The 27,103-nt window shown below is 41.3% G+C and overlaps 2 protein-coding genes across 4 annotated transcripts; one reads left to right on the top strand and one right to left on the bottom strand.

The window, feature by feature from the left end:
- The first annotated feature begins 1,046 nt into the window (after window positions 1-1,046).
- tecpr1a (tectonin beta-propeller repeat containing 1a) lies at window positions 1,047-22,968 on the top strand. 3 transcript variants are annotated; one of them, XR_004568738.1, is made up of 24 exons: window positions 1,047-1,193; window positions 2,690-2,929; window positions 3,904-4,086; window positions 4,773-4,895; window positions 4,986-5,105; window positions 10,807-10,981; window positions 11,260-11,360; window positions 11,888-11,989; window positions 12,535-12,683; window positions 14,391-14,950; window positions 15,482-15,627; window positions 15,784-15,939; window positions 16,127-16,276; window positions 16,668-16,825; window positions 17,121-17,351; window positions 17,728-17,824; window positions 18,045-18,124; window positions 18,248-18,304; window positions 19,133-19,307; window positions 19,608-19,743; window positions 20,036-20,128; window positions 20,227-20,334; window positions 20,472-20,591; window positions 21,279-22,968. XR_004568738.1 is itself a non-coding variant. In XM_034214480.1 (24 exons), exons 2-24 carry the CDS (start codon window positions 2,705-2,707, stop codon window positions 21,414-21,416), a joined length of 3,591 nt encoding a protein of 1,196 aa, XP_034070371.1. In that variant the 5' UTR covers window positions 1,047-1,193; window positions 2,690-2,704; the 3' UTR covers window positions 21,417-22,968. The 3 variants fall into 3 exon arrangements, 1 of the variants encoding a protein (XP_034070371.1); XR_004568739.1 differs by having other exon boundaries at window positions 1,047-1,197; XM_034214480.1 differs by having other exon boundaries at window positions 20,036-20,145; window positions 20,236-20,334.
- On the bottom strand, window positions 22,937-25,621 carry bhlha15 (basic helix-loop-helix family, member a15). Its single transcript, XM_034214481.1, has 2 exons — window positions 25,481-25,621; window positions 22,937-24,111 (listed from the first exon to the last, which is right to left on the bottom strand). Exon 2 carries the CDS (start codon window positions 24,059-24,061, stop codon window positions 23,519-23,521), a length of 543 nt encoding a protein of 180 aa, XP_034070372.1. The 5' UTR covers window positions 24,062-24,111; window positions 25,481-25,621; the 3' UTR covers window positions 22,937-23,518.
- Window positions 25,622-27,103: the final 1,482 nt, after the last annotated feature.

Raw genomic sequence — 27,103 nt, 5'->3', positions numbered from 1 at the left:
GCTTTCAGACGTATGAAGTTATTACCCTATCCAATAATAATCCAATGCAGAGGCAATAATGTAATATAATACATTATTTTATATATATATTTATATATGTATTTTTATACAACAGGCCCTTTGAGTGCAGCCATAATGCTGACGTGGCCCGCGATTAAATTGAGTTTGACACCCCTGTTTTAGAGTGATGTTACATTACAAAAAGTAAGGATCCAAAGAGAACTTGCACACTCCTAAAAAAATAAGAAAAACAAGACTAACCGAAACAGAAATGCAAGTCATAGTTGGAAAGGATTGGGTCATCAGTCAGGTGACTGTTTTATGTTGTTGTTGTTGTTGTTGTTGTTGTTGTTGTTGTTGTTGTTGTTGTTGTTGTTGTTGTTGTTGTTGGGCTGCTAAATCTGAGCTTTTCTCCACATGTCACTTTTAACAAGCTGCATCCGACGGTGCACATTCTTAACAAGAACACTTACAGAGCTTACTGCACTCACACTTGACACCAAAATAGATATTTCTTTTTATCGTAATTTGGACCTGAAGCACAGACCGTTAGAGAGGGGGCTAATTGGTTTATTTTTCCATTGAGTTTAATGGAGATCGATCCTGTCTCATCAGCTGTTGTTCTGCAGGGAATCAACCTAATCGGCAATACTTTACTAAATACTTTGTTTAGTTCAAATGTTGAATTCAGTATTCTTTAATCATAAACCTTTTGACCAGCCCTTTTCCCCAGAAGAGGCCATTGTTATTGGTTTGACGTGTATTCGGTGTGATTTATTATTTCTCTAAAATAAGCAGCAGTACAATAATTACCCTGTTCCTGCTACAATTAAAGTTACCAGATGAAAGGATTAGAGTAAAACAAGTATTAAGTACTTTTAATTATTACAAGTATTAATACTCAAGTCAAAGTACAGTATTTACTTGATATACACATCAGTCAATTCAGTGTATGAGGCAGCAGCGCCCCCTGCTGGATGGTGACGCCACAAACACCTGCCCCGCAAACAGCCAATAGGAATCGAGAGACAGCGACTCTTCCGGTTTCACGTAGGGGAGAAATATGATGTGAAAATCTGAAGCTACCGACCACACATTATGATAGAAACAGCTGTTTATTCATCACCTCTCACCGTATGAACAGCGGGGACACTTCACCGGCTCCGTTTGACTGTTAATGAGAGGAAGCTACGGTTGGTGTGTTTTTAACTTCTTGTTAATTTGCTATTTCTAGCATGCTAAGCCTGTAAGCCTGCACTAAAAGCGAGCTGAGTGTTGTCTTTAAAGCCTTTTTACTGTCTGAACACTGTGTTAGTTTACAGCTGAACTACGTGTAATATCTACACCTGCAGCACAGTGAGGCTCATTTGTAGCTAGTGTTATTGACACCATGCTAATATGCAGCTGCCTTATCTTGTTATACAGTGAAACGAATGCATTAATAAACATATTGCAGTTTATTTTACTGTAGCATCGTTATATCCTTACTTTAAATGTCTATGTATGTCATTATTATCCAAATTAGGTGGATAAACATTGGCCTTTTAGCAGCAGCATCCCTTCCACTTACGCAATGTAGTGAAATGGAGACAGCAAGATTTTAACAACCCTTGGATTGTTTATGAAATGATCTGTCATTTCACATTAACCATGCAGGCTTTAATGTCGTGTAGACATTAGCCAGGATGCAGGGTTTGGGTCAGTGACATGATAGTGGGTCAGTGTAAACAAACACACACACACACACACACACACACACACACACACACACACACACACACACACACACACACACACACACACACACACACACACACACACACACACACACACACACACACACACACACACACACACACACACACACATACACACACAGTGAGCATGGATCAATGCCACCTCGACACATGATCATAATTGATGTGACAGTCTATGGACTTAAAACATGTATTATGTCCTCCTCTTTATAAGAACATTTTAAAGGATTCCTGTTCAGAATGAGCCTGACTAGGTCCATGTCAAATGTCATGTGGTTTCACTATACAGTTGTTGAGACATTTAGGGCAGATTCAATTACATCATAACACAGTAATAATTGCTTCATATTTGGACATCTAAAGTGGAAGTCAGCTCTATTTAAAAGGAAGAAAATATCAATGTTTGACGATGTCATCGGAGTTGAGTTGAAAGGACACCTTCTTGCATACCAATCCAAGCTTTTTATCAAATTAAACCCCAAATCGTAGCATTCTGGACTGAAAAGGCGTGATATTTAACGTGGATTTTGAGGAACTATGATAACAAATTTTGACAATTTAAAGTCCAAACGATGAATGAAGAAAATAATGTGCAGAATAATTGACAATGAAAGTAATTGTGAGTAGAAGTTCTTTTCTCCTCCTAGCATTTTAAATATTAGTGTACCAAACATCAAATGTATGTTATTTTACGACATAATAATACGATTCATTTCTAAATATGTAAACAATTATTCATATCCTGATGAATTTGATTGGGCATAGTTTAAGCAGCTATAAATAATGGTCAGGTTTTTCTACAATGACACACTGGAACTAAAAGACAGAGATGATATACGTTGTATTGTTAAATATTGTTGTAAATAAATGATTTGTCTGATTTTAAAGCAAAATTATCTCCATTCTCCCACCCTCTTCTTCCTGTGTTCCAGGTCTCCGGAGCAGCCATGCCCGTCTCCCTGCTGTGGGCGGTGGATGTGTACGGCCGGGTCTACAGCCTCTCCACGGGGGGGGGGCTGTGGGAGCAGTGCCGCGACGCTCACATGGAGTTCAAGCGCGTGACGGCCGCTCAGCAGTGCTGCTGGGGCATCGCCTGCGACAACAACATCTACCTGAACCTCCACGCGTCTGACCTGCCCGTTCGATACCAGGAGGAGACCTACGAGAACCAGGTGGGTCTCTCCTCAAAATTGATATAAAACGTTCAAAAAGGACGTTCATTTGAGTCGATGTTATAAATAAACTCTCTTAATATGCAAGTAAAAAATGCTTAATTTGTCTTGGGCTATCCATGTCCTGCACTAAGTGTCATAAGTGAAAATGTGGAGTTCCCCTTGGAGTTGTGTTATGTGCGATTGAATGACTGAAAGAGTGCAACATCCTCATACAACAGTCCCACTTCCTCTGTTGCCACAAACAGCTGTGTACTAAAGTACCTCTTTGCTTTTTAAATGATTGGTCACCGATTGGACCTTCATGTTGTCACACAGCTACCGGGTCATGTCAATACTCAGCTACTTCCTCAGAGTACATCCCTTACTTTACAAGTGGCTCTGTGGCAGTCCAAACACAGTGAAATTGGAAAGAGGTTATTGGGGGGGAACCAGGGGGATTTCATAGACGTTATCAATTGTTTTAAAAGCCTCACAAAGTGCCACAATCTTGTTTCTTCTGTAACTGAAAATGATACAATAGGTTGGAGCAAAACCAAGCGACATTTATAGGGTGACCAAAATGTTGACCCTACATTTTATGAGCTAAAAACACTTTGTGAAAGAGTTAGACACAAACAACGACAACACCCAAGACAGACATCTTTTTGTTAGCAACACGTCAAACACAGCGTAGCCAGTCCCTAAAGCACACCCTGCTTTGCAATCTAAATTGAACCATAATGTAAAAAAAGGAACCTCATGTTGTATTGAAGACGATTTGAAACTAGGTAAAACTTGACTTCGGTAATGAATCAGGTGTGAAGCCGGGTCATTTTCTCATAGACTTCTACACAATCAGACTTCTTGAACATTTGAAAGGATGCAGGTTTATTGCACTTAAGCGTTGGCTAAACAAACATTAACTCTGTTGGTTTTGACCCCGTTTGTGCTCCGACATGACATCCGTGTTCGTCCATCTTTCTTTCCCTCAGCGCTGGAATCCTGTGGATAGTTTCTCAGATCGTTTGTTGCCTAGCGACCGCTGGCAGTGGAGTGATGTCACCGGTCTGCAGCACCAGCCTCTGGACGGCTTCCTGCTTCCCTCCAACAGCTGGGAGTGGGAGGGTGACTGGCACGTGGATGAAAACTTTGAGGGAGAGCCCACAGAGAAAGTGGTGAGTGTCCAATTATTGTTTTATCTCATCTGTAATCTGCTTACTTTAGTGTCTGTTTCTAAATTATAATAATAGAGTGGTGCAGTGATGACATAACTTTGTAGGACAACTCAGAAGTTAGCATTCATGGGCTCTATCAACGAAAAGCCTTAGACATTTTCCATTGGATTCTGCATTGCATCAAATAAGCTCCATGGCAAACACCTAATGATAGTTACACGTTTTGTTTGGCAGATAGTTTTCACATATTAACACCACCTTGTGATCGTTGAAGCGTAAATGCAATCTAAGAGTAAAAGCTAACGTTAGGCTATAAATGAATGACATGTCGGTCACATGACTTCATATCACCACCACTAAGGTAAAGGCAGCTAATATGTGGCTATATTATGTTTAGTAGACTCGTTTGACATGATATTTACTGATGTATTTTAAGTCCTGGAACAAAACGTGAAAATCTGTTCAGCTTGTGTTAACCACAGACGTTATTTCAGGCATCTCACGAAAAACATTTTTTTTTTTAAGTGTTGACTTTGAGACAAGACAACCAGAGGTGGTAAAATGCAAACGAATGTCTGGGTTTTATGAATCGTTGCTGCAATACTCTCACCAATTTTGAAAAGTTGTGTTGCATGGTAAGGTCTTTCTAATCCTTGTTATAATGATGGATTTGTTTGTATCTGCAGGGATGGACCTACGCCATTGATTTTCCCGCCTACTACACCAAAGACAAGAAGTGGAACTCCTGTGTGCGTCGCAGGCGATGGCTCCGCTACAGGAGATTCAGATCCATGGACACCTGGGCCAAGGTGGGTCAAACTGTTCGTGTCTTTGTATTAGAGTGTGTGTATAACTTTCTGTGTGTTAACCTCTATATCTCCCTGTGTGTGTGTTGACAGATCCCCCCACAGCAGACGACTCTCCCAGATCCTTTCAGCGACATCAGCTGTGGAGGATGGGAGATCAACGAGGAGCCCAGAGGCCGGCTGTCACTGTGGGCTGTCTCCCTGCAGGGCAAGGTACAGCTGACACACACACACACACACACACAGGCATACACACAGGCACACACATGCACACACATGCACACACACACACACACACACACACACACACACACACACACACACACACACACACACACACAGGCATACACACAGGCACACACATGCACACACATGCACACACATGCACACACACACACACACACAGGCATACTCACAGGCACACACACAGGCATACACACAGGCACACACACAGGCACACACAGACAGGCATACTCACAGGCACACACACACACATATACATACACACACACACACATACACACACACACACACACACACACACACACACACACACACACACACACACACACACACACACACATGGCAGTGTACTTTAAGGCTTGTATTGTTCATTTCTTAATATTATTATTAGCAATATTACTTTTTTGTTTTGTACAATATGATTTTGTTTTTTAGGAGAGTGTAAATAATGGACAACACAAACTCTTTTGTCTTTTCATATAAATGGATTACAAAGCTGATATTTTGTGAAAAGGATAATGAAATATTAAATAATACATATCCAGCTGGGGTTTTTGAAAAATCATGACATTCATATTTACAACAGAAACTTCTCCTCACTATGGAGAGACCAGCAGCAGCATAGTGATCCAACTGAACAACAGTTAGTTTATACATTCAATCAAGTTTGAATGAAACACCTTTGAATATTTCAACAGCTCATATGAAATGAACACATTTTTAGAACACAAAACACTGGAATTGAACCTCTCTAGTGAGACCGAAACACAGATCTATACATACCTATTCTATTATGGTTTTTTCTAACAGTGTTGTTTAAAACATAAAATGAATAAATACCAGAACTTAAAGGGGACCTATCATGCAAAATGCACTTTTTCATGTCTTTTATTCATAAATATGTGTCCCCGGCAGAGTCCTGCACGGGTCTGATTTTCAAGACCCGCTCCCGCCCCCGCGACGTGCAATACCGAACCCGCCCCGCTACCCGCACATATTGCCAATTAGTTCCGCAACCCGACCCGACCCGTCGGCACAAGATCCGCAACCCGACCCGAACCCGCATATATATGAGCAGTGAAAACGTGCAATTATTAACACACGCAGTTTCATATTTGTCTCAAAAAGCGTGGGATGTTGGTTATTTGCTCCATCTAGGATGACACCGAAAGCATTCCAGACGCTGGATTTCGCTCTTGAGGAAGTGTTATTGAAAATGCTGTATTCTCCGCTAGAGAGCTTCACCTCAGCCATTTCGAATGTGGCGCGCTCAGGAGCAGATTGATGCGCTGCAGAGGTTATGATTATGCGCGGTCCCGCGGGGGAGAGGTCTGAGGATTTAAACACTAAACTAAATTATTATAATTTTAATATATTTATTATACAACACCCGCGACCCGACCCGCATCATCTTTGTTTTACCCAGAACCGAACCCGGAAAAAAGGGTTTGAAAAAATACCACCCGCGAATCACCTTTTTTGCGGGGTACCCGACCCGATGCAGGACTCTGGTCCCCGGTGCGTCAGGGAACTCACGCAGCGTCAGAAAATAAAACCCTCTCTCTTTTCCTCCGTACCCAAATCTCTAAAAACGGGGAACAACGGAGCTGATCCAGATTTGCGTCCGATATGACGTAATATCTGAAATGTGGACCCACGGCACTATCAGAAATGTTGCTATCAGAAACAATGCCCGACGTAATATGGTCGGTGTTTACATTAGCATCGCTAACACTCAGAGCTAACCTGTACTGGAGAGCATGTGTGTGAAGAAGCAGGAAATAAAAAGGAACTCACCTTGTGGTATAACCGGCAAGAGAGAAAGCCTTTGAGCTCCAGACTGTTTCAGAGAGAATCCTTGATAATCCATGATATGGCGTTTCATCACGGCAGCATTTAGTTTAGACAGTAGCTGCCGGGTCCCGCATGAGCTCAGACCCCTCCTTTTTTTTAATCAAATCTTTTTTTTTTTTAAAGCTTTATACTTCAAATCAGCACTTTTGAAACAGGAAGTGAAATAGAGGGATATGAGGCATGGCTAGAATGGGTGATCTGTTTGGTATTTTGAGCAAAACACTTTATAGACATGTTTTTTATATATCTGAGACCTATGCCATTGCCTACAAATAGCATGATAGGTGACCTTTAAGTAATATTGACTTTAGACTGTATGTGTTTACACAGTGAGGCACAGACATTTACATTTGGTTTGTGTTTTCATTTTATTTGTTTAATGAAATGTTGCTTAAAGGTCAGCTATTATTCAATATCCACGTTTTCATGTCTTTCAAACATGAATGTGTCTGCTCCGCGTTAAGAGATTCTCTCTCTCTCTACGTCCTGACACATTTAATGTATATAACAACCTGAAAACGAGATGATCAGTTTTGGGCCACTTAGTGATATCACAACCGTTTGATGGGTTGTGCAAAAACTAGCCCATTACCAACCAGGTAACCTTTAAGTTTTTTAACACCATTTTTATAATGCATACGAGTCCTCTTTGGCGACTCTTCAGTTGGCGGTGGAGTCAGAGATGGAGTCTGTCGGTGAGGTGAGGGGAGAGATGGTGAGGTGGGAGGAAGGAGGTGAGGTTAGTGGTAGAAGGAAGTTGGCATGTGAGAAAAGGGGAGGGGTGAGGTAGGAAGAAGGAGATAAGGGAAATGGAGGAAGGAGTTGAGGGAGGAGGGGAGAGAGGAAGGGGTGAGGAAGAGTGACTGTGGTCCATCTTTGAGTCACTGTCACAGCTCAACACTCCCTTCCTGTTGTTCTCCGTTCCCTCCAGTTCTGTCTCCACCGTCTCCTCTGAGGCGTTGTCTGTAGCCTCAGCTTCCTCCATTTTGATCCCTTTTTTATCGCCTTCTTTAGTTTCCTGCTAAGCTTTTTCCGCACAGCGAGGATCCTTTCCTCATTCGCCCTCTTGAAGAACAAGTCATCCAGGACTTTACGTTCATCCTTTCTCTTCTTCTCTGTCGCCTCCCAGCTCAGGTTCTTCTGAGCCAGGGTTTTCTTCTCCTCCTCTACCTCCTTTAACTTGTTCTCCATCACCTTGAACTTGGCCTCCCAGCTCTGGTGTATATCAGCCTTTTCTTTGGGGACCTTTTCCTCCTGCTCTGTCCTATCGTCTTTCAGATCTTGGACCTCCTTCTCCAAGTCCTTGTTTTTCAGGTCCAGACGCGTCTTTTTGTTCATGGACTGCTCTAGCTTGATCTCCACCTTTTCTAGCTCAGTCTCCGAGCTCACATTCTTTTCGTCCAGGACTTTTGGGAACTTGTCCTTCTGCTGTCCCATCTTGTCCTTCAACGCTTGGAATTCTTTCTCCAAGTTGCTGTTGTTTCTGACCATGAGATTTATCTTCATCGACATCTCTTCCAGCTCAGGCTCCCAGCTCGGGTCTTTGTCAGCCAGTTTCTGGGAGAACTTTTCCTCCTGTTCTTTTAACTGGACAATCAACTGTTTCACCATCTTCTGCGAGCTCAGGTGCTTTTCAGCCAGTTCTTCGTTCTTTTGCTCCACCTCTTTCAATGTCATCTCCATCTTTGAGAGCTTTTCCACCAGCTCTCTCTTCTCGTCATCCAACTGACTGACTTGCTTCTTAATCATTTGGACCTCGGACTCTGTGCTCTGTTTTGGAGCCAGGTCTCCAGTGTCAAACTGCGCTTGGGGCTTTTTGTCAAACCCTGAGTCCTTGTAATTCAGCGCTTCCTCCAGACTTTTCACCTTGTCCATTTCTATGCGCATCTTGTGGGCAAAAGTGTTCTTCTCGCAATCATATGCCAAGCATAAATCAACCCAGCCGTACATCTTGCTATTTCTGCAGTGGAGCTTCTTCAGGGATTCTTCCACGGTATCTTCGTGGTCAGATGGCTTGGGATCTGTGCCTTGTTTTAGAGCCAGATCGTCAGTGTCAAACTGCCCTTGGGGCTTTTCGCCAAACCCTGAGTCCCTGTAACTCAGCCCTTCTTCCAGACTTTTCACCTTGTGGATTACTTTGCGCATCTGGTGGGCAAAAGTCTTCTTCTCACAATCATATGCATTGCGGAAATCAACCAAGCCGTATATCTTGCCATTTCTGCAGTGGATCTTGTTCAGGCATTCTTCCACGGCATGTTCATGGTCATATGGCTTGGGATCACCCCTGTTTTTTGAATAGTTTCTCCTATCCATTGCACAGTCTGTAGACTTGTGTTGGGGTGAAGATGTGTGTTGTCTGTTGGAGACTGTAAAGGTTTTCTGATCAAACTGAATGTGTCTCATCGGTCTGTTAAGAAGAGTGAATTCAGTTCTGAGAGACTTCTACTTGCAAACTCTTAGAACCCCACGACCAAAGCCGCTGTGATGTCACAGTTTGGTTTTGCTCTTGGTTCCGGAACGTCCTCCAATCTCAAATGTCATTCTCCCAGCATGCTTAGCGGCAGCAAAACAAAAATTGAGGGGGGGTTCCGCAATTTAAAAAATAACAACAAAATAAATGTTGTGATGCTATTAGACAAAACGTATTAATTTAATGCATCCTTTATGGCTGGCAGGATTTTAGGACTTTCATTACTTTCTTTAAGCAAAATAATTGTTTGTGGTTCAAATACTTTACAGTTTACGGAAAAATAATTTATTTTCATTTATTTTCTTTATGTTGTTTTGAATTAATGGTCACAAGCCGGTTTGATAGCACACATGTCTTTTCTATACGTGATTTTATTTTTGTAAATGTATAAATAGTGCACTTTTTGTGTGAGTGTTTAACTACATTTTTTTTTTAAAAACCTCTGGAGGGAACTTTGAGATTTTAGCCTTTGCAGACCATTAACTTGCACAAATCCTATATCAGTGGTTCTCAAACTTTTTTCAATCATGTACCCCCTTTGAAAAAAAATCAGCCAAGTACCCCCTGATCAACACAAAAACTATTTGTTAGGGGAACAAAGCCTATATAAAGAGGTACAGTACAGCGCTGCACCATCAGTGTCTGATTTATTAAAACAACAACATTGTAACTGAGAAGCACTTAAATGCTACATTTCAAATGTTTACAATCCATCACTAAATTCATGGCAAACCAATTTTAATATCATGCAATAACACTGAGACGACATTAGTTGCATTGAACTGATCTTTTTAATAAGTTGTACTTACAATTTAGTGAGAAACATGGGCTTGATCCTCACTGAGGATCTTTGTCATTCTGACAGGGAGGCAACTGCAGTTATTACACTTCGAGTTTTGAAATATGTGTAACTCTAGTCTATGAATATAAAACCCACACTGCTCAAACTTCGTTACTTTTCCTAAAATTGGTATATTTATCCATTTTTTGTTTTTCATTAACATAAAATAAATCTCACGTACCCCCTGCAGTACTCCAACGTACCCCTAGGAGTCCGTGTACCCCCATTTGAGAACCACTGTCCTATATAACACCCTACGGGAAGGGTACAAAAATGATAACAGCAACAAAAATATAAAACTAAATTAAATCAGTAGAAAGAAATCACCACAAACATTTCTTTAAAGTGAATAATGTGTATATTGTAAGCGATGTTCTTCAAAGATAGGCACATTCAAACGTTACTTGACCTTGTTTTTGCCCATAGCAGCTTTTTATATTGCATATAGATTTATTCCCTCACGTACTGTCCCTCCATCCCTCTCTCATCCCTCCTTTTCTCTCCAGGTTTGGTTCAGAGAGGGGATCTATCACCTGAATCCTGAGGGCTCAGTGTGGGAGGAGGTGTCTCTCCCCGGGGAGGTGATCCAGATCAGCTGTGGCCCCGGGGATCTGGTGTGGGCGGTGCTGTGGGAGGGCCAGCTCCTCGTCAGGGAGGGCGTCAGCAGAGACTGCCCCAAAGGTACACTGGTGGGAAGACGTTCAAGGTTCAAGGCTTTTAATATCATGTGTATATAGCTACAGTGTAGTTATGACAATGAAATGCTTAGGTCACAGGCTTCTCCAACAGTGCAACACAATAAAACAGATAATAGTGCAAGTAATTACAATAAAATATAATATAATAGGAATTGTGCAGAATAGTCTATATACAAGTAATTGGAATATTGATATATATACGTTTCGTATGTTGTTGTGTTGTACATATATATACTTATATTAATATTTTTCTCTTATCAGGAACCTCGTGGGTCACGGTGGATTCTCCCAGTCCTGATGTGGGAGCCACACATGTCGCTGTGGGAGTCAACGTTGTTTGGGCTCTGACCAAGGATAACAAAGTGAGAAAAATCTCTAGTAAACATCATAAAAGGCACACAACAACATGATTGGATTATTGCATCACACAAATACCTGCTTCCTTTCATTCATTAAATTAAGTATGTTTTTTATTACCATTATCCGATGTCTGTTACTTCCATATTAGTATATTTTCCTACATTTTAGTACCGTTTATATGAGTTGTGTTATGATGGCTCTGTATCTCTTTCCTGAGGCAAATAGACTGTGACTTGAACACTTACATTTATTTTAAATCTATCAATTTTCTCAGGCGTCATTAGATAGTCATGTACAGAGTTAAATAATCCTGTTAAACAGAATTATAGCCCAACAGAGAATACATATATAGTGTATCTAAAAAGCTTTAAATGAGGATTTACAGAGTGATTTCAATGGCACAATATGCCCCTCAGGAAATCTGCAGTAGCAAAGAGGAACAAGACTTCTAGACTGGTATTAACCATTACTATATTTAAGCAGATGTGGGTTTCTAGCTAAAAATCTCCCCGCTCTCCTGCGTTGCCAGGTGTGGTTCAGACGCGGCATTAACTCCCACAACCCCTGTGGCTCGGGCTGGATCAACATGGTGGGAGAAATGATCATGATCAACGTCGGACTCAACGACCAGGTAAATTAAAGCCACGTGACCGACCACACAACCTGCAGAAAACTGGTTGATTTAACGTTGCACACGAGGCTATCAATGTTAGTGTGTGTGTGTGTGTGTGTGTGTGTGTGTGTGTGTGTGTGTGTGTGTGTGTGTGTGTGTGTGTGTGGTGTGTGTGTGTGTGTGTGTGTGTGTGTGTGGTGTGTGTGTGTGTGTGTGTGTGTGTGTGTGTGTGTGTGTGTGTGATGTTGTGTGTGTGTGTGTGTGTGTGTTGTGTGTGTGTGTGTGTGTGTGTGTGTGTGTGTGTGTGTTGTGATGTGTGTGTGTGGTGTGTGTGGTGTGTGTGTGTGTGTGTGTGTGTGTGTGTGTGTGTGTGTGTGTGTGTGTGTGTGTGTGTGTGTGTGTGTGTGTGTGTGTGTGTGTGTGTGTGTGTGTGTGTGTGTTGTGTGTGTGTGTGTGGTGTGTGTGGTGTGTGTGTGTGTGTGTGTGTGTGGTGTGGGTGTGTGTGTGTGTGTGTGTGTGTGGTGTGTGTGTGTGTGTGTGTGTGTGTGTGTGTGTGTGTGTAGGTTTTGGCTATCAGCTCTGAGGATCGGGCGGTGTACTTCAGACAAGGTGTGACCTCAAGTGAGCTGAGTGGGAAAACCTGGAGGGCCATCACTGTCCCCCGAGACGGAGACCGATCCCACTCCAGTGCCAGCGCAAGCTCCCTGCAGAGGTACTGATGCCCAGTGGACACATACACACACACACACACACACACACTTGAAAACATATTGGTTATTAAACTTTAGTATTTGCATGAGCCAAAATCTTACGATAATGTTTAACATGTTTTATTTCTTCCGAACGTAAAGACGAGCTTGGACTGAGTCACAGTTTAATAACAAACCAACATTTATCATTGCATGATTACATTTATTTTCTGGTGTTAGATCAATCAAGTGTTTTGCAAATGTGCTTAAATGTATATAATCACATTTTCTTAATCATTGGAGGAAGCAGGAATATTAGAATTACAAACATGCTACCAGAGCAGGCCATTATATTCAAGATTCAAAGGTTTTTTGTCATAACATATACACAGGGTTGGGTTGTAACGGAATACATGTAACGGCGTTACGTAATCAGAATACAAAAATCAAGTAACTGTATTCAGCTTGCGTTACATTTGAAAAACGAGTAATCTGATTACAGTTACTTTCGTAAACCTGAAGTGAATACATTTTGGATTACTTATTGGAATTATTGGTGGAAAGATTTCCTCACAACATTTAATATTCATTACTAAAGGTAGCCGAATCATCACAGCGCACAAAACCTATTACCGCCGCAGATGGACCAAAAAGGGAGCGTTTGAAAAAAATGTGCGGGTCCGCTCAGTGAAACGATAACAACGTAACATGGAGGAACAAAAGTCTGCGTTTAAATCGTGTGTGTAGAGTTGTGTGTTTAAAACACATCAGCCTGCGGTCACTCTTTAGCCTTTCTAATGATTCTGAAGGTAAACACAGTGAAGGCGGTGCGTGAAAGGCGGTGCGTTAAAGGCACGGCGCGCTCGTCTTCTCAGAGGCTGAGTTAACCCTCCCGCTGCCTCCTGGCGCTGCAGAGATTTCATGAAGTGAAGGAGGTTTTCCTTCTATAAAACAGCTGTGGGCAGCAGATACTGTGAGTGTCACGGACATGAATTCATAGATCAAGGCAGACTGGTGCACACACTCTCCTGTTTTACCGATCCGGTGCTTAAACAAATATAGCTCTCCACCCCTGGCCGACATGTCCTTAAAATGAAGTCTGAGTTCGACATTTTAATTCATGTCCATGCCAACACTGGCAGGACAGAAGGCGACACGCCCGTTCTAAGCCGTGTCCCTCACTCCTCACATCCCAAGCTGCATCCCCAAAAAGTTAATTATGTTGTTACATCGTTTCAGATGTTATGTTTCAGTTGTGCTCTTGATAAGCCATTAAAACAGTAAAACACGTTCAGTTTCATTTAGCTTTTTGTGTCTCCTGTTCACCAAAACATACCCATCTGTGATGGAAAAAGAAAGTCATCCAAAAGTAATCTAAAAGTAATCTGATTACCTTTTTTAAGACACGTAACTGTAACTGTATTCGGATTACTTTCAGAGCCATGTATTCAGTAATCAGTAACTGATTACATTTACAAAGTAACCCTCCAACCCTGCATATACACAACTACGGTGTAGTCATATAGATTGCAGGTTCCTCAACAGTGCAACATTAACATTTAAATACATTCTGTAAAAGAAGAAAACGCCTTTTAATTTCAGTTTGTAGCACTTTGAAAAGGTTAAAAGTCCTATTTGAAGCTGACAGGTTTCTTGCTGTTCTGAATGTCTATCCTTATGTCTGTACTTATTGTAAGACACTTGTCATCTTCTCCCCCTCCACGTCACAGTGCTGGCATTTATTTCTGTGGTGAGGTGCGCGCTCAGTCAGCAGTGAGCGATGTGGAGTCGGAGAGAGGATCTACAGACGGAGCCACCGGCATCATCACCTCCTCCTCTCCCGAGTCCCTCGTTGATGCCCCCACAGACCAACCTGTCGAGACCCCCAAACCCCGCATCCCCAAAGTCACCAGCGACAGCTTCATCTCTGAACTCGTCTCTGACCGAGAACCGGCAAAGACTTCCAGAGAGGAAACTCCCCCTGCTGTTTTGGAGGAGGAACCCCTCGCTGTTGAGGAAGATCTCAAAGACCCCTGTGCAGGTGTAGCTATTCCCCCTCAGGACCCCCAGTGGTGTAATGTGGATCTGGAGGAGGCGCAGATTCAGCAGACTGGACTTGTGTTGGACTCTGTGGACACCTGCAGCCTGTCGTCAGTGGCCACGTACACTCTGGCCATGGAGGACCCGTACGGGGCTGATGAGCGCCCTCTGTGGGCCTGGGTCAGCGGGGGGGGCTGCAACGTGGACAGTCACTCCCAACTCAACTGGTTCAACTCCATGAACGCCTCATGTGAGTTCAATTAATCACTTTCTAGTATTAGATTAAGCTGTTAGACTCTACATCTCTGTATAGCTAAAAGGAAAGTGTACAAAATGATCAATTACTAACCTTGTGATACCTCAAATTCTTGAAGGAAACTTAGTTATGGAGCTAAGGAGGCATGTGAGGAAATACAATGTAACAATTATTTAATAACATCTGAGCTCCAGAACACACAATAGTGACTCTTCATGTAATGTATTTGCTCCAAAGTCAAGGCTAACACGATTATATGTGTATACATGTTTTCTCTCACTGATTGTGCTGTTATGTTAAATGTTTGTTGTTTGTGTTTCATGTATTGTGTCTGGATACTTGTCTGTTGATGTTGGACATGGAGCTGCTGTGACGCAAGTCAAATTTCAGACTTGATCTGACAAATAAAGTATTATCGTATCGTATATTTTATTTCCACATGTGCAGGAAACCAGTGGTTCAGCTAAGCTCCATTTTGTTTCCTTTCCTTTTTTCAGTTATTGATTTTCTTTCTGTCTTCCCCAGCTTTGGTCCAGTCAGTCCAGTCCATGAGTCTGTCCGTCAGCCCGGCCCAGACGGCCGCTTGGAGGAGACAAATCTTTGAGCAGCTCAGTGAGAGGACCAAAAGAGAGATGGATAATTTCAGACATTATGAACAAGCCATAGAACAGGTACGCACAGAGGATGTGACCTCAACATCAGGAGCTCTTATACTTGATTTTCTGAATATTTGTTCTTTTTCAAGTCATTATTTCTCTGTCTCTGTGTGGTATTGGACCTCCCTCTTTTATTCATCACTAATTATTCCCTCCTCTGGCTGAACGCAGTCGGTGTGGGTGAAGAAGGGAACCATGCAGTGGTGGAGAGACTGGAAGCCTTACAAGTGGATCGACGTTCATTTTGCCTTGGAGCAGTTTTCAGGAGCCGAGGGCAACAAGGACGGCATCCTCTTCATCTACTACAACTTTTACGAGGAGAAAAAGGTGAGAAAGAAGTGTGTTTTTTTCAGCTTGGTGCTTTGTGGATTAGACTTGTGTCAATACAGCATTGAATACGTTCAGCCGCAAAGCATTATTGAGGAAGATATTTTTTGATATGCTCAAGGTCTGCTGTTTCTGTTTTCAATTATGCTTTTCTCTTTTCCTTTCTTCCTCTATTTACTCTCTGCAGTACCTGCACGCCTTCGTCAACGATGTCACCATCCTGGTCCCCGTGCTGAACGACTCCAAACACTCTTTTGCCATCTACACTCCTGAGCGGACCAAACAGAGGTGGCCAATCAGACTCTCAGCAGCTACAGAGCTGGAGATGCAAGACTGGGTACGTATGAATACTTACACACAGAAAACACATACATACACAGAAAACCATAACGGTGCATAGTTTACATTGGGAGACTGGCCTTCCCATCGGGTCTACTCACTGCTACTGGTTTAAATTTGTCGCTGTGAGATTGTATACTTATATTGTTTATTGTTATTCGCATTTCAGAGAGCACTTTTAGTACCACTCTTCTTTTATATCGTTGACCTTTTTATACTGCGACCTTCTTTCTTTCTTGTTTTCAATATCAGGGAGTGCCGTCGTCATTGTGTTGTATTGTTGTCTTGCGCTCCAGTAAAATGACAACAAAGTTATTTTTAACTTCTCATTCGTCTCTCCCTCCCTCTCCGACCCGCTCTGCCTGCCTTCCCCTCTCTACCGACTGAAGCTGGCGTTGTTGAGCGTCTCCTGCTGCGACTCCAGAGGGATCCAGGGTCCTCCCTCCAAACAGGCCGCCTGGTCCATCACCTGCAAAGGAGACATCTTCGTCAGTGAGCCCTCCCCCAGTCTGGAGGCCATGCCTTACCCCACATCCTGCGACCAGATGTAAGAAAACCCAAGCATCACTTGTGCGGTGGTGGAAGCAGTATACTATAAACTATAGTTATCTAAATTCTTCCACCTTTATGAAGCATTTTTTCCTTATTTGTATTTCCACATGTATATTTTTTAACTCTTTAATGCTATTTTATTTCTATTTCAGAAATATTTTTGGACTGTTGATTTCTAGTGTCTTAATTTCTCTTGTGTACATTGCCTTGTTTTTTATGCTGCTGCAACGCAAACATGTCCCAAATTGAGATCAATAAAGTACTTATCTATCTATCTATCTTTTGTACAGGTTTTGGCGGCAGGTAGGAGGTCACCTCCGTATCGTGGAGTGCAACAGTGTGGGTATAGTGTGGGGGATCGGCTACGACCACACGGCCTGGGTCCACACCGGAGGATACGGAGGCGGCTTCTTCCAGGGCCTGGCCAGCAGCACGGATAACATTTACACACAGTCAGACTCCAAGAGCGTCTACATCTATGAGAACCAGAGGTGGAACCCCGTCACCGGATACACCAACAGGTGAGACTCAAGCTAAAGAGGGGGATACTGTTACATCTGGCATCTATCAAATACATCTGTCTAATTTTTGTTTAATAGAAACCTTTTCTAAACCCATTTCTTTGGTAGCTGAATTGTCTCCAACACGGGAATTCATAGGCTAATTTCCAATATAGACACCACCATCTAAAATGAAAAGAAAATTCAACAGTCAACGTTATATCTTTGAGTTGTGGACAAAACAAGTCATTTTAAGAAGTCATCTTGGGCTACTAGGAAGCAATGATTACCATTTTTGACATTTTATAGACCATAACTACTAATCGATTATTCAGTAAAATATTAAACAATTAAAGTAAATGTTACATGCCGGCCTAAAAGTGTGTGGTTATTTCAGAGGGCTCCCTACAGACCGCTACATGTGGAGTGACTCATCAGGACTTCATGAGTGTACAAAAACAAATATGAAACCCCCCTCCCCTCAGTGGACATGGGTGAGTACACAAACACACACTCACACACACACACACACACTCACACACTCACACACACTCTAGGAAATGCCCTGTGGTGATCTGAAAGCAGCCTTTTGGTATACAGATTGACCAACATTGAATTCTAATCAAACTATAAATATGAACGGATAAGGTGTGTATCCAGAAATAAAGACGTGTTCTTCCATGGTGTTTCACTTCCTGTCTATGCTGTTATCAGATGTCTGACTGGTCTGTGGACTACAGTGTGTCGGGGGGGGCGGACAGAGACGGCTGGCAGTATGCGGCTGATTTTCCAGCGTAGGTTTCCATATCTCAAATCCACCTGCTGTGGCTTTTTCTTTTTTAAAACTCTGCAGCCATAACAGATATGACTTAAATGTATTTATTGTTTCCTGCTTTTCCTCTTCCCCATCCACGCAGGTCGTATCATGGCCATAAAACGCTGAAGGACTTTGTGCGTCGCAGGCGATGGGCCAGGTACTATAAAAAGCAACAGTGGCACATTACTCTCAGGATCAGCAGGTGCCAGCGGTCACAGAGGGGCCAGGGCACTTGACATTTTCAGTTTTTGTTTGTGTGCGAGGGCTTTTTTTAAGTCAACAGAGCTTTAGCAGAGGAGGCAGAGCAGAGAGAAAGTGTTGATCTTTGTTCAGTGCCGGAAACTATATTTGATGATTAATCAGTAGAACAAAGGTTAATCACAGTATATATTTCTTATAAACATGGAGATCTTTACAATCCTACTCCTTTCCAAGCATTACAATAAGTCACTCTTAGAAAATTAATATGCTGGATGTTGAAAGACCAATCGAGCAATTATTTAACTTTAAAAAAAACAGAATACTTATTAAACGTTTAACTGCATAACTCACTCTCCTGAATTTATTTTGGAACAAAACATAGATTTTTTGTGATTTTGTGAAAATGTCCCTTGTCTGTTCATTGAAATCCCATCAACAATGCTTATTGTCTAACTATATACACACATGCAGAAATGAATGTATTGCCCCAGTGTGGGAGGGTTGTCATGAACTTTATATTGTCACATGATCAGCACTCTTCCAATCCTATTAACACTATTGGTTTCACCTTTCAAAATAAGAGCGTTCTGTTTTCATTCAATCCTAAAATTCTTTCAACGAACCAAATTATCTTTTTGGGAATAAACTGGATTATTTCAGCCCTATAAAAGCACATTAACCTGAATTATTTATGGTTATTTAATTAGTTTTGCTCGACCTCATACTCCAGCAACATCTTTAAATATTGCAGTTAAGGGAGCATTGTGTTTTTCCTCGTGCACAGGAAGTGTAAGCTGACGACCACCGGACCGTGGCAGGAGGTTCCTCCCATCTCCCTGAGTGACGTCACCATCCTGCCGTGTGCAGCGCAGATCAGCGTGGACGTGGTTCCTCTGTGGGCGATCAGCAACAAGGGAGACGTGCTCTGCAGACTGGGAGTCTCCACACTGACGCCTGCCGTGAGTCACTCTTACTGTACAGACAACCCATGAACAGGTTAAACACTGTCTGGTGACTCACCCAGACACATTTAGAGATATTTGTATATTCTTACTCAGCAGAACACACCTTGCTTTGGAGGTGTTATCCAATCATTCATGTCTTGTATGCAAAAGTGTAGAAGGACATTTTCTTTGTCTAATTCCTGTTGATAAGGATCAATGGACAATGCAGAATTACCTCCAGAGTTGCTGCAACAAAAACTATTTTAAAGTATGCTTTGGAGGTAATAATCCTATTATCGTCCGGTTGTCTCTCAGGGATCCTCGTGGCTCCACGTGGGAACCGACCAGCCTTTCAAGTCCATCTCCATCGGAGCTGGCAGCCAGGTCTGGGCCATCGCCAAGGACGGCTCTGCCTTTTACAGAGGATCTGTCTCTGCAGAGAGTCCTGCAGGTCAGAGGACAAACTGTGATATTCTGCAGAGAAAAAAACTGGGAATATTGTTCGAGGACAATGTCACATTTTAATTTGAAATATAAGATGTACTTGAAAATTAGACGAGCATTAATTTTAGTAAACAAAACGTGTCAGCTTCAGTGTTTTCTAACTTTTTCTGTATATTTCATATTGTGAACTCTATAGATACTTTATCGATACATATCTTTCTACTTCTACTACATCATATCTAATCTAAACAAAGATGATTTTACCAATATAATATTTTGTGTTTTGTCTCCCTCCTCAGGAGACAGCTGGTACCACATCCCCTCCCCGGCCAAACAGAAGCTGAAGCAGGTGTCTGTCGGCAGGACGTCAGTGTACACTGTAGATGAAAATGGTGAGGCTATTGCATTTGTATTTAGAGCTTACCTTTTAGACAAACATTTATTTAAATAATAACAAGAACTAATGATGTTTTTTGTGTTTCCTGTGCAGGTAACGTAGTGGTACCGGCAGGGCGTGACCCCCAGCTACCCTCAGGGATCCTCCTGGGAACACATCTCTAATAACGTACGCAAAGTCTCCATAGGGCCTCTGGACCAGGTCAGTACCAGGACACATTATTTTCATATATATATCAAAATGTATGTCAACAATTGAATCCACAAAGAAATAACACTTTGGGGTAATAAACAACCCTTGCATTTGTTTATTTGGTGATTTTTGTTGTTGTGGGGCAGGTGTGGATCATAGCGGACAAGGTGCAGGGCAGCCATGGTCTGAGCTGTGGGACAGTGTGCCATCGGCTGGGAGTCCAACCCATGGAGCCCAAAGGACAGTCCTGGGACTACGGCATCGGGGTGAGGCACTAACTCACTATTTGTTCACAATCTATCATATATGCTGGTGTATTCTATATGTGTTTGCAATGTATCAAACACATAATACACCAGCAATGCCCTAGTGGATGAACAGGAAGATAGCATGTATTTGCCCTATAGGTAAATTGAGAAAATGACTCGGAGAATATAGTTTGGGGTCTGAGTGTGAAAGATTTAGCTAATTGAGACTAATAAACCTACAATGATATGGCTTCATTGAAGTAAAGGCACTTTCATGTTCTGAGTTTACATTTCCATGGTTTATTGTAAGTTGCTTTGGATAAAAGCGTTGGCTAAATGAAGTGTAACTATATGAAATGGTTAAAGTGTCCGTATTGTGTATGTAAAGATAAAGAAAACTTGACTAAGCCACATGAATAGGATAATATTGACAGTGTATTGAATGAATGAATGAAAACTTTATTACAGACTCAGGGTCCAGATAAAAGACAAGACATTACATATAATAAATTACATACACAGCATAAAAAGAATTCATAGTTTAAGAATAATTTAAATCAGTGTCCTACAAAGAGACAACTATACCAATGTCTGTATTGTGCTGCACAGTGTTGTATATCCTTTTCTGTGCCCAGTGAAAATGTGTACTTGCAACAAACACAAATGCACGCTGCTGATTTCTCTCCCTCTGTTCTGGTCCTTTAGGGTGGATGGGACCACATCACAGTGAGGGGGAACTGCATGGAGCCGCCCCGCATCTGTCTGCCCTCTCTGGGGGGCCTGGCCTCTCAGAGCTCCTTCCTTGTGAGCACGGAGGCCAACGGCAATGCTGTGGGTTGCTAGACAGACACACACACACACACACACACACACACACACACACACACAATGTACAGAGCCTTCCTAAACCATAGTACCTTTCTAGTAATATTTAGTATGTCGTTTTTGTTTAAAAGCACTTCTACTTTTAACACTGGAGTAGCAGCACTGCTAATTCAGCTCTAAACTATGGAGGACAGCCTTTAGTGTTCACGTCCTGCAGTCAGGGTCACGGAAAGTTCTCCGTTTTAGACTTTCAGAATCTCATATGAGCTGAATGTCTCTCCCTTTGCTATCTGTCTTTGCTCACTGACATTGAACTCGCTGGTCTTAATGCATTTTGTCCATATTTATTCATCATGTGTATGTAGTTTCTTTGTATAGAGTACCTCATGTTAGGTTCAGATGAACTTGGAAAGGTAGGGTTTTAATGATAAAATGAAATGAATGTACTTTAATTAAAGCTACTTGACTGCTAACTGTCTGCCACTGGGCTGGTATTTAAGACAACATTAAAAACATGCTTAATATTATCCTACAGGCAAAAGGTTAACACACTTTCCAATAGACTAAAGCCTGATTACTCTGGAACATAAGAAATCTGATAACAGGATGGAGCAAATAAGGATCTGACAGACGGCAGAAAAGCATGACTGTAGAATCTTCTAAAAAGGACTTTTGAAGCCTAGTTCTGGGTTTATTGCGTCCAAATGTGTGTGGAACCTGTGTGAAGTTAAGACATCTTTAAAGCAAGGCAAGCTCTCAAACACACACACACTTTTCTGTGAGCTTTAGTTGGTACTACTGAGGCGCTTACTAATTGTAAAATTAGGTTTTCCCATTGACTTCTATACATTTACAGTGCTTTTGGAGCCTGTATGTAGCAGCTTTAACAAGACATGCACTGGCTTTATTTACTTGTGGTGGTTGCCTTGTACCAACAGTGAACTGATGTTTTATAAAGCTTTTATTTTCTTTATTTAAATGTAGTTTTCATGGAGTATGTGCAATGGTTAGCATTATAAATAAGGGAAAAGTGTGGATTACTTGTATACGTTCTGTGGTTAAAATGCTAAAACTGAACCTTCCTCTTTCTCAGGAGCATGTTTGCATGTTGGCATTTACTTCCTGTCGTTAGTAGAATGACTGAGCGATGAGAAGAAAATATTAAAAACAACTATATTTTTGTTATAAATCTGTAAGATATGAATATTATGTACTTAGTATAGTGCTGCAATGGTAAAATAGTAAGCTGGAATAGTGTTTCTACTTTTGACATGAGCGTTTAATTTAAAACATTAATAAGTATCCGTTCAGGCTTTAATTTATGTTAACAGCTGTCTAAATTCCTCTGTATCATAATGTATCGTCTAAATATGATGCAGCCTTTGTTGAAATGTTGAAAGTGTACAGAGATCCGTCTGTTTTATCTGTGAATAACTAACATTGCTTTGTGTTACTGTAGCGTGAAACACATCCCTGCTGTTGACATTGTGGAGTACATTTCTCAAGTGTTGTGCATGGTCAAAGTAACAGTCCTTATCTGTCAATAAATAAATGTGTTTATTGATAGCAACTCCCCAAATAGTTTTTCCTGATGTTATTCGCTACAATGTTTTTGCCTTGGAGACACATGGAGACAAAAAAATAGTCAAATATCACACACTTTAAATATTATCTGTGTGCACACGCTGTGAGAAGACTGTTAGATTGTCGTCATGAGCAAACACAGTTTCTCACTTCGTTTCAATATTCAGGCCGGCCGCTTGTCTTTCTTCCTGACAGTTGTGACTAGAGGCTACGCTCGGCAGGTTCCTCAACAGAAAAACACACAAGAAGATCACAAGATAACACAAAGGAGAACAAGTTCACAGAATTGCGAAAGATTCGTTCCTGAGTTCAATAACACATGACTCTTCTTACTCTTCATAACCACGATCTGCAGTCTTTTTAGAATGGTCCTTAAGTCATTCCTTATTTTGCAGGAAGGGCACTTTTGTGATGGTCAAGCAAGCGTTGGGTTTATTGTCAGAGAACAGCACCCGCTTCCTGCAGAGACCCACTTCTGGTCCCAGGGATATTTGGCTCCAAAGGTCACCACACACACCTCTGGTCTGCAGCCTCTGTTAGCTGTGCTGGCTGAAGCTGTGCATTTGGGTGAGATACTGAGTGAGATCGTCCTCCCCTTCATCCTCCAGGTGCTTCTGGTAGCACTGGAGCAGCTTGGCGGCATTGGCCTCTGAGGAAACCCCCCCTTCAGGCAGGCCGGCCCCCGACATGTCCACCACGATGGTAGTCAGGGCTTTGATGTAGTTCTTCGCGAGGGTCAGAGTCTCGATCTTAGACAGCTTCTTCTCGGTGTTCACGTGAGGGATGGCCTCTCGTAAAGCTTGGAAGGCGTTGTTGAGTTTGTGCATGCGTGTCCTCTCGCGCTCGTTGCTCTCCAGACGCCTCTTGCTGCGCTCCTTGGTGTTGGAGCCGCGGGTCCTGCGCCGCCGCCGACCCCCGCCCCTCAGAGACCCCCTCCAGGAGCCCCCGATCCGCACCGAGGCCTCCGAGCCCTCCTGCTCACTGGAGCCCGGTTCTGGTTCTGTGTCTGCTTCTATATCTGGCTCAGGGTTGGACCACGTCCTCCTGGAGGGTTTCACTGCCTTCCCTTTGGACTTCATCCTGATTCAGCTTTTTCTCACAAAGTGTATATACAACAGCTTCAACAGGCCTGGAAGACAAGATGGGAGTGTTACACAGGAGCAGTGGAGTGTGGTGAAGTACATGTACTCAAGTACTGTACCTAAGTACAATTGTTAAAGGTATTTATTTGAGTTTTTTCATTGTATGCTACTTTATGCTTCTACTGGAAAATGAAATTGCACTTTTTACTTCACTACAGGTATTTTTCAGCTCTATAGCCATTCTCAGATTCAGATTATTATCTAATACAAAATATAAATAAACTAATAAATAAACATATTATTAGGGTATTATGTCTGGCATTAGTACACAAAGTAATATAAATGTACTCCACCTTTTCCACTGGTGATTAATGCATAAATGCATCCATAATTATAGTTTATAACATATGAATTTCAAATGAGTCATCATAACCCACAACAATTACTTTTACTGTCAGTACTTTAAGTATAAATTGATTCCATTACTTTTGTTTTTTTATTAGGATTTTGAATGCAGTAATTTAAATGTTAACAGAGTGTTACTGTTTTTACAATTGCTACTTTTACTTGACTTACATATCTGAGCACTTTTACACAATTGCACAGGAGTAAGAACAGTTTTTTTAATCATACATTTTTTTTATTGCAACATCTTCAATTTACAACACAGTACAGAAGAGAATTCAGGTTGCACAACATTTTTGGATTAATTCAATTCCATCCCTCTCTCCTACACCCCACCCACCCACGAGTAAGAAAAGTTGAAATACACAAAGGCATCTTAACATTAATTTAAAGTCTTTTCCCAGGCAGCATGTAATCCACCTTTGCTAAATAAGCCTCCCTCCAACTCAAACAGCTCAGCATCCTGTTGTATCTAATCAGCCTGTTGCAGTGTGAAAACTGCATGATGTTGCTCTGTTAATCTAGCCTCTCTTATCCCCACACTCCTGTGATAATACCCATTTCAAGGTTACACTCACAAGAACAGGGAGTCCAACCAGCTCGCGATAATTCACCTCAAATGCTCTTTAACTAACCCATGGGTTTTACTTATTTTCTTTTTTTTACAAAGCAATGATTTAGAAACTCCCTGAAGTTAGGTTGAAGTTTGCTGTAGTTAAGGTAGTTTAAAGGGGGTTCACAAGCAAGCTTTAAACCACATCATCAAATATGCTAATGTAATAAAACTGCCAAAAAAAAATAGATAAAGCTGTTTTACATAGATGTGCACACGATATAAAGGAAGAGACATTTCTACATCAACATCCCTCTATTTAATTTCCTAACCCAAGTTTAATCTGTAGTTGCTGATATGAGATAAACATGCAAAACTCATTCACTGTAGTAAACTATATTCACAGCAGCCATTAAAGGGTCTTAAACAACTTTAATAACTAAATAAAAAAGTCTTACCTTGCACGTTAAACTAACTTTCCTCCTCCGGAGTGTTTAAGGGGAAATCGTCATCATGCAGCCGGTCATTGAATGCACCATCATATAAAGTGAAGAGAGGAGAGAGCAGCAGACACAAACACACTCACACACACATACAGATAACTGTCACATGCGAGCTACCTGGAGCGGACTGATGTACACGTAGCGCTGCTCAGCCAATCAGAGAGCGAACTCACTCTATGCCCCGCCCACATGCTGCTGTCACTGTCACACTGTCATAATACTGCCAACAATATCAGGTCTTAATGACTGCAGTCTCTAAAATTATCCAAAAGAAAATAATATAATAATTCATTGTAGTAAATCCTCATTTTATTTTATAACCTATCACTTGGTGTTCCAGTATTTAAATCTTTAAATCTACATTATAGTAGCAATACTTGAAACATAATATAAATTAGCCTACAAGTAAAGTATGTAGGATGTCTCTGATCTAATATTATCAGCTCATTATATCACTGTTGTGCCCAAAAATGTAAATAGAAAATTATTATTATTATCATTAAGTGCAAGTTCCTTACAACTTGTGTTTATTTATACAAGCAAATGTAGCATCATATTAAAACCACATTAGTACAATATTTAACATTTTTACATTACATTATTTGGCCTGTCCTATGCCTGGACTAAATAAAGACGACATATTTAATGCTTTTTGCCCTGAGTTTACATGCATGAACATCCCTGTAATAACTGATGTTGGCCATTACCTTGCTATGACTTTCTGCTTTTGGATTTTGTGATTTTCTGAGTCGTTTAGTGCTGAAAAACACTACATCTTTGGTTCCTCATCCTCAACTCTGAGCAGTTAACGTAATTTCCATTGTAGTTTATCACCTTCAGCTGCTTCATTTGAATACAGTCCTACAGGCTACACCTCAATGTACAGAGCCACACTTATCCCTTTGTTGACCAGACAAACTGTTTTAACGACAGACGAATTGTAAACTGAACACAGATACCAAACAAACAAGAAGACAGCATAATAACATCATTAGCTTTTTTTTTTAAATCATCCACTTACGCCTTACCCACTCATATGTGGGATCTGAACTCTGTTTGACCTGAAAACAATGTTGGCAGTTGGGATTATTGTCCTTTACCTGCTGTGATAACTAAAGGTGTGTGTTTGCCATAAGAGTATTTATTTAGAAGTAGTCTTTTATGACAAAATTGGTTTAATATAGTGGTCAGGATTTCCACCACCTTTCTAAGTCTCTTGGTTTTATTCAGACTGACATTATTGTAATCTTAGTTTTTGTAGACTAAGATTTACCTGGTATTTAATGCATTAGTAGCCAAATGTAAGTGTCTTCATTTGCAACATGTGCTTTTCTTTTTGTTGTCATAGGTGAGCCTTACTAAGAGTAGGGTAGCTTACATTTACAGAGATCATAACTCTACTAAAAAGTTATTTTTACTTTACATTTTATACTTAATTCATTAGGTTCAGGAGCCAAACTGAGCCAAGTGTTAGCTAGCAGCTAGCAAGCTTGTTATTTTATATTATGTTGTCATAAATTAGCCTCACTTAGAGTAGGTTAGTTTAATGGTACTAATAATATACATTATAATCATGAT

The sequence above is a fragment of the Gymnodraco acuticeps genome, unplaced genomic scaffold, assembly GCF_902827175.1.
Source record: "Gymnodraco acuticeps unplaced genomic scaffold, fGymAcu1.1, whole genome shotgun sequence".
Lineage (NCBI taxonomy): Eukaryota > Metazoa > Chordata > Actinopteri > Perciformes > Bathydraconidae > Gymnodraco > Gymnodraco acuticeps.
The sequence above is the reverse complement of the archived record's forward strand: the minus strand, read 5'-3'. Positions and strand labels throughout refer to the sequence as shown.

What these genes read in the sequence shown, in the direction of transcription:
- tecpr1a (XM_034214480.1), top strand. Translation starts at nt 2,705, where the DNA reads ATGCCCGTCTCCCTGCTGTGGGCGGTGGATGTGTACGGCCGGGTCTAC. An exon ending in AGGAGACCTACGAGAACCAG is followed by an intron (nt 2,930 to 3,903) that starts GTGGGTCTCTCC and finishes TCTTTCCCTCAG; the next exon opens with CGCTGGAATCCTGTGGATAG. An exon ending in TATGCGGCTGATTTTCCAGC is followed by an intron (nt 18,125 to 18,247) that starts GTAGGTTTCCAT and finishes CCATCCACGCAG; the next exon opens with GTCGTATCATGGCCATAAAA.
- bhlha15 (XM_034214481.1), bottom strand. Translation starts at nt 24,061, where the DNA reads ATGAAGTCCAAAGGGAAGGCAGTGAAACCCTCCAGGAGGACGTGGTCC.